This window comes from Triticum dicoccoides, chromosome 3A, assembly GCF_002162155.2.
Source record: "Triticum dicoccoides isolate Atlit2015 ecotype Zavitan chromosome 3A, WEW_v2.0, whole genome shotgun sequence".
In the NCBI taxonomy this organism is placed as follows: Eukaryota; Viridiplantae; Streptophyta; class Magnoliopsida; order Poales; family Poaceae; genus Triticum; species Triticum dicoccoides.
In genome coordinates, this window is record NC_041384.1 from 22,198,364 (window position 1) to 22,205,340 (window position 6,977).

At 42.3% G+C, this 6,977-nt stretch overlaps 1 protein-coding gene across 1 annotated transcript; it reads right to left on the reverse strand.

Annotated features, from left to right (window-relative positions):
* Positions 1–1,646: 1,646 nt before the first annotated feature.
* On the reverse strand, positions 1,647–4,739 carry LOC119266782 (anthranilate synthase beta subunit 1, chloroplastic-like). The gene is made up of 8 exons (XM_037548059.1): positions 4,440–4,739; positions 4,215–4,360; positions 3,074–3,144; positions 2,921–2,958; positions 2,743–2,847; positions 2,564–2,669; positions 2,030–2,165; positions 1,647–1,956 (listed from the first exon to the last, which is right to left on the reverse strand). Exons 1-8 carry the CDS (start codon positions 4,549–4,551, stop codon positions 1,846–1,848), a joined length of 825 nt encoding a protein of 274 aa, XP_037403956.1. The 5' UTR covers positions 4,552–4,739; the 3' UTR covers positions 1,647–1,845.
* Positions 4,740–6,977: the final 2,238 nt, after the last annotated feature.

Here is a 6,977-nt window from a genome sequence, read left to right on the forward strand (position 1 = left end):
GGATGGACAAGAAACCAAAGATACCCCTATCGAATAAAAATGGACTAAAACACCATTAAACAAGGAAGTCCCATGAAAAGAGACCTGTCAGGTTGGAGGAGCAGAATAATTAGGCCTTAGCTCCAAACAGACTGGACAATGAAGCACATTTGTACTTCATTTTCATTAGATACGAGATTCTGTTAAAAATAAGGGGACGCGTCTAATAAAGGGTCGCGTGTATTCATATAAAAAAGGGGTCGCGTGTATTAATACCACTTCACTGATTTACATAAAATGAATACCAATTTATATATGTCAGCAAGTACACAATGGACAAGCCTTCTTGGAAGTTGAACAAAACATAAGAGGTGCTGGTACCATTTCTAATCTAAGAAAGGAACAAATAAGGACATGTGTGGCAAGCAATAAAAGAGAGGGCATGCAAGGAAAGAAATAAAAGAGATTCCCAAATAAAGATCCGATAAATATGGGGATTTGCTGGGCTATATAAAAGAAATATAAGAAAGGACGCATGGCAAGAAATCCGAGGAGATCCGATAAGTATATATGGGATATGTGCGCCATAGGAGAAATGATGTTTCGTCATGCATTAAAAACAGCAAATACTGTTTATGTATTAAAAATACTCTCCATGTATTTTCTTTGATAAATATGTACATGAAAGTATATTCAAGAGTTGCCACAAAAATATTTGCAGACGCCAACATAAATTTTTCACACAGGTTATAAATAACAAGTCAAGTGACCCGTTAGCAGAGGGGTGGGAACTATAAGACAGACAATGTTGACAAACAAAACTGGATGAGCACAGAGGAGGTATGACAAGTTCCAGAGCGATATTTCACGTCGGAGTGAAGCAGGACGAGTTCGGGACCACAACTTGAGGATGAGCTTGAGGCCATGGATCGGAGCTCACGATAGGAATGTTGTTGAACATGCCATAAGTTGGTGATGCTTGAACCGAAAACCGCCCATGATGCATGCATGTCTCCGTATAGTGTGCTAATGTATCATCGTATGTTCTTGTCGTTTTCCTTTACCCACAATAACACATTATTCTGCGCATGTCATGAATAAATGAATTATCGCCAGCCTGTTATGTGCTTTTTAAAGCTACATGCAAGGCGTGTTGAAATAGAAGAGCTGGACTTGTGGAACAGATTCCTAAAATTCTATACCACCTTTTTTAATTAGAAGAGAATGTGATATATTTTTCTCCCGTTGCAACGCACGGGCCCTTTTGCTAGTTAATAATAAATAATAATAATAATTTGATTGATTAATTCCGTTTCTCTATCCTTTTTCGCTGGGCCAGTTTGTTTTTGTTGGCCTTATAATAAATAAAGATGGGAGATAGATTGTGAGTCATAATAACAAAACCATCCGCCGATCGCCCGCCTTATCCGTGCTTTGGACTTTTTACTTTTGCTCGTCTTTGCCTTTTTGTGCCCTGCATCTCTCTACATAGACATGATCCCAACCGCGGGAGCTTTTGCTTTTGTTCCTCTCTTTTCTGCTCGGAGCCTTGGTGATCACGGCCTATTTAGTTGGTTGTGGTTTCTCTCTCTCTCTCTCTCTCTCTCCTGAAACAAATTAAACATGCTCGAGGTGAGACGATGCATTTTCTTTATCTTTTTTGTACATATATCAACAGTACCATACACAAAACACATGCATGCATGTGTGGCAATTCCTTGAAGTTGAAATAGTGCTACTAAGCAAAATGAGGATACTAATCGAGACCACAAGTAAGCAGGCTTTCCCGCGGAAAATAATACGTAACAATATAACAGCATCTATCTAGTTCCCCTAAGTGCTCTACTTCTCGATTACTCTAGTTCCCTACTGAGTCCCCGAGGTCTGCTTCTCAAACTCCTCGACGTATCTCGCAAAGTTGAGGATGATTCTCTTGCCTTCAGGGGTGATGATACTCTCTGGGTGAAACTGGACCCCCTGAAAGAGTTACATCATATCTATCAGTTAGTACCATGACAGCCACGGCGTGAAGCATGGAGTCAAGAAATACCTGGATATGCTTGTACTTCTTGTGGCGGGCGGCCATGATAAGTCCATCTTCAGTCCATGCCGTGATTTCCAGTTCGTCGTGTGGGAAGCTTTCCTTCTCAATGACCAAGCTATGATATCTTGCAGCGGTAAAAGGGCTGTCCATGCAAGTGATCGAGGATCATGTCAAATCAAAAGGCTCACTTTGGACAAGTGCCAGACTGAACAAGGAAACAAACACAACTTATTCCCTAATAAAAAAGAAGCTACCCAAGACTAAAATTCTATCATCAATACTAACTGAATATGTTGAAATTTTGACTTGCATGGCACATGCTACAGAATTTCTCAAGACAAAAACAAGTGCTCTAAACAGGTAAACAGAGCCCAACAGCATTCGTAAATCCTAACTATCATAAAAAAAAACAGAAGCAATCATGAGATGTGTGTAATTTAATGTTTGCAATACCGGTGTCGGACTGTCAGTTGACTGTTATGTAATGTAAGCTAGAACCGAAATATCCATGGGATTTACTGAAGTGTTGAGAAATCATACTTTGACAAGCCCTCAAATATGGCCTTTCCTAGAACTTCGTCATAGTGAACTGGGGAGCTTTTTCCATGCATCACACCAGAAGGAACGCGAATAATCTTCCCTGTAAGAAAAAAACATCAGCAAGACAGAAGAACAGGTCATAAAAAACCTTGTTTCCATAGATATAAATCTAACCTCCAAAGCCTCTCCAATGCATTGCAGACCCATGCAAACTCCGAATATTGGGATGGTTGGCCCGAGTTCCAGAACAGTCTGCAATGATATACCTGAATCTTGTGGTACGCCTAAAGAAATATGAATGCAATTGTTAAGTTCAGAAACTTAAAGCAGTTATGAGATTCAAGAAGAGAAACTTACTAGGCCCTGGAGAAATAAGTATTCCTCGTGGCTTCATCCTAGAAGAGATTTTTAAAAAGGAACATCAGCAGCAAAGTTGTAATATATATAACCCCATTAGATGGATCAGACAGAAAATAAATCGTACTTGAACATGTGCCCAGAGAACTATACCTCTTTACGTCCTCTATGGTAAGTTCATCATTACGGTACACCTCAAAATGTACTCCAAGCTCCCCCATATACTGTATCAAACACTCAATTTCAGCAGGACTTGTATTCTCATAGCATGTGTTCATGCCATATTAATGTACACAAATAAACTTAACCATCTCATAAGCATGTGCTTCTGAAGATTTTTTTTCCCATGGCCCATATTATTCTAATATCTAAACAAATTGTTCCTTTATATGCCCCTCATCAAAAACAATTGTTCCTTTATATGTTGTATCGCTCCTTAGTCCTTGCTACATATTTTCTTCAGCAATTGTAAGAGACAACATGCTCAAGACATGCAAACACAATTTTTTTACTATAGCAAACACATTATTTCCAGGAATGTTTTTTCACAACAAAAACTAAATACATATCACTACCACTCATGACTGTATGCCTATCATGCTAACTTGGGTGACCTAATCAAGATATACACAGATAATATTTCCCAATAATATACTTTTGTGGTCCCTGTTACATATTAAAATAACCTTTAACAAGTCAATTTTGTCTAATTTAGCGAACCAGTTTAAATGATACTCCCTCTGTAAAGAAATATAAGAGTGTTTAGATCACTAAAGTAGTGATCTAAACGCTCTTATATTTGTTTACGGAGGGAGTACATGCTATACCGTTGTGTAAGTTTGTTCTGGTAGAAGATTTTCTGTACCATTCTAAATGACAAATACTTGAAAAAGAAGTCACCACTTGAAGATATTCCACTGAATGCATTCTTGATTCTAATTTGGACATTCCAGACAAGGAGTGGTACACCGAAGGGGCACATTGAGAAATGGAAAAATCTTTTAATAGTTCCAAGGAACCAACTTTGTACTTGTAACTAAATTTCCCTTGCGGCATTGGTTACCAATCAGTTATCATCTGTTTTCAACAATTTGTAGGACAAGTACGTAGACATTAACAGAATGTGTAGTACATTCATGCTACTTTTCAAATGTAGAAATACATTTATGTAAGATCTTCAAACAATCACCTATAAAATCATTTGATCTTAGTGCAAAGAATACAGGCGAAACAAAAGTAAATTATAACAGAATCCATGACTTTAACCACTACTTGTGAAACCATATACATATACCTGGCACAGGTTGTAGGTAAAGCTATTGTAGTTGTCGATAACGATGATGGGCTTCTTCACCGGTGCCGGTGCGGTCGACCCGGCGGCAGCGACCACCGGCTTCATGGCCCTCCTACCATTGAGGGCCAACAAGCCTTTCTCAGGACCTGCGGGGGGGTGAGGGAGGGGATCCAATACGGTAGACCCGCGTCAAAATGGAGGCAAAAAACATGGAGCGATTCGTACGACGAGTCGCGGGAAGGCGCGCGAAACCGGTGGCGGGGGATGTCGCCCCAGAGCACAACGCAGTGCCGGTGGTTGCCGGTGAAGAGGCCACGGCGAGGTGGGAGCAGGCCATACCGGCGAGGAGGGGGAGGTGGGTTTTGTTTGTGGCAAGGAAGGGGTCAAGAACGGGGGAGAATAGTGTGAGCTGCGTGCTTGGATTCACTGGTTGGGGTCGTCGCGTCGCAGGACGACGGACGCCTCGAGACAGGGAATGGGAGGAGCACGGCGCAGGAACTTCGGGGTAGGACGGAGGTGCGACAGACGGGCAGGTAGGGAGCGGTGCCGGCTAGCCTGGCGGCGAGCCGGCGAGCGGTAGTAGCGGGCGGCGCTGCGGCTAAGGTCGGAAGGAGATGGGCTGGGTTGTGTTACTCTGGCTAGGCCGAAAGCAAAGGAAATGGGCTGCTAGGCAGAGCTGTTGGGTTTTGGTTGTTCGGGCTCGGGCTTGCCCTTGCGTAAGGCCATTGGACCGGGCTCTAGTCCAGTTGGGCTGTGGGGTTATCCTGGAATACACAAACAAGCAGAAAATTTCAGATGTTGACGGAGATGAACGAGATGTTGACAGCGCCGTATGAACGGGAAGAGGTGAAAAAAGCTTTGTTTCAGATGTTCCTTACAAAATCACCGGGGCCGGACGGCTTCCCGGCGCACTTCTTCCAGAGACACTGGGATGTTTGTGGCGTTTCTGTCACTGACGCTATTCTTGGTATTCTTCGGGGAGAGGAAAGTGCGGAATGCATTAATGACACACTCCTGGTCCTAATCCCGAAGGTATCCAACCCAACACTTTTATCTCAATTTCGTCCCATTAGTCTTTGTAATGTATTTTACAAAATAGCATCAAAGGTGTTGGCTAATCGCTTGAAAGAGATTTTGCCTGAAATAGTTTCTGAGGAACAGTCGGCCTTTGTCCCGGGGAGGATGATCACGGACAATATTATCTCGGCTTATGAGTGCTTACATTTTATAAAGAGAAGTAGGGCGAAAAACAACAGCTACTGTGCACTCAAGTTGGACATGATGAAGGCATACGACATGGTTGAATGGAGCTATTTGAGGGCAATGATGGAGAAACTTGGCTTTGCTGCACCTTGGATTTCTGTTGTTATGAATCTGGTGAGCTCTGTTTCTTTTTCTGTTATGTTCAACGGAACTAAATTAGAAGAGTTTAAGCCATCTCGTGGAATTCGGCAGGGAGATCCTATCTCTCCATACCTTTTCTTGTTAGCAGCGGAGGGCCTTTCGTGCCTATTGAAATCTCAAAATCAGTCATCACAGCTCAGTGGAATCAAGGTGGCCCCATCGGCTCCGTCGGTGAACCATCTTTTATTCGCGGATGACAGCCTGCTATTTTTCAGGGCAAGTGTTAATGGAGCGGAGGAGGTATCAAACCTACTGGAAACATATTGTTTGGCAGCAGGACAGAGGGTGAATAGAGAAAAATCTTCTATATTTTTCAGTAAAGGCTGTCCACAGATTGTTCGTGATGCGGTGAAGGGGCATTTGCAAGTACCAAATGAATCTTTAACTGACAAATATTTGGGTATGCCCACTGATGTAGGTCATTCAAAAAAGGATACTTTCAAATATATAAGTGATCGCATCTGGGATAAAGTCAAAGGATGGATGGGTAAGATATTATTGGCAGGTGGCAAAGGTGTTTTGATTAAATCAGTTGCACAGGCGATCCCGGTATATTCTATGTCATGTTTTAGGTTGCCACAGGGACTATGCAAACATATTAACAGCATTATCAAGAAATTTTGGTGGGGATGTAAGCAAGGAAAAATAAAACCTACATGGGTTTCTTGGGAAGTGATGACGAGACCCAAGTATTTGGGAGGGCTAGGTTTCCGAGATTTGGAACTTTTTAACCTTGCATTATTATCACGACGGGCGTGGAGGTTGTTGCAGGAGCCTACATCATTGAGTGCTAGGATTCTCAAGGCGAGCTACTATCCAGAAGGGTCTATTTTGCCGGCAGAACTTGGTTCCCGCCCCTCTCAAATTTGGCGGGCAATTCTTGACGGCAGAGAAATCTTGAAACAAGGTATCATCAAGAGGATTGGCAATGGGCAATCAACGGATATTTGGACAGATAATTGGCTACCAAAAGAATCATCACTAAGACCAATTTTATGTCATGTGGCTGATCCTCCATCTAAAGTTCAGAGTTGTTAATTCTAGCTACAGCACAATGGAATGTGAACTACATCCGTAGTGTATTTCTGCCTGTCGATGTGGACACTATTTTGAAAATTCCGTTGTGCACACGGAATATGGAGGATTTTTGGGCGTGGCACCCAGATAGGAAGGGTGTTTTCTCTGTTAGCTCTACATACAAATTCATTATCAAAACCAAAATGCAGCGGGAAGACTGGCTTGAAGGGAGAAGTGGTGCGTCGAATAACTCAAGACAGGAGGAAGATTGGACTACGCTTTGGAGGTTCTCGGTTCCATCTAAAGTGAAAATATTCCTGTGGAGACTGGCACGCCACTCAC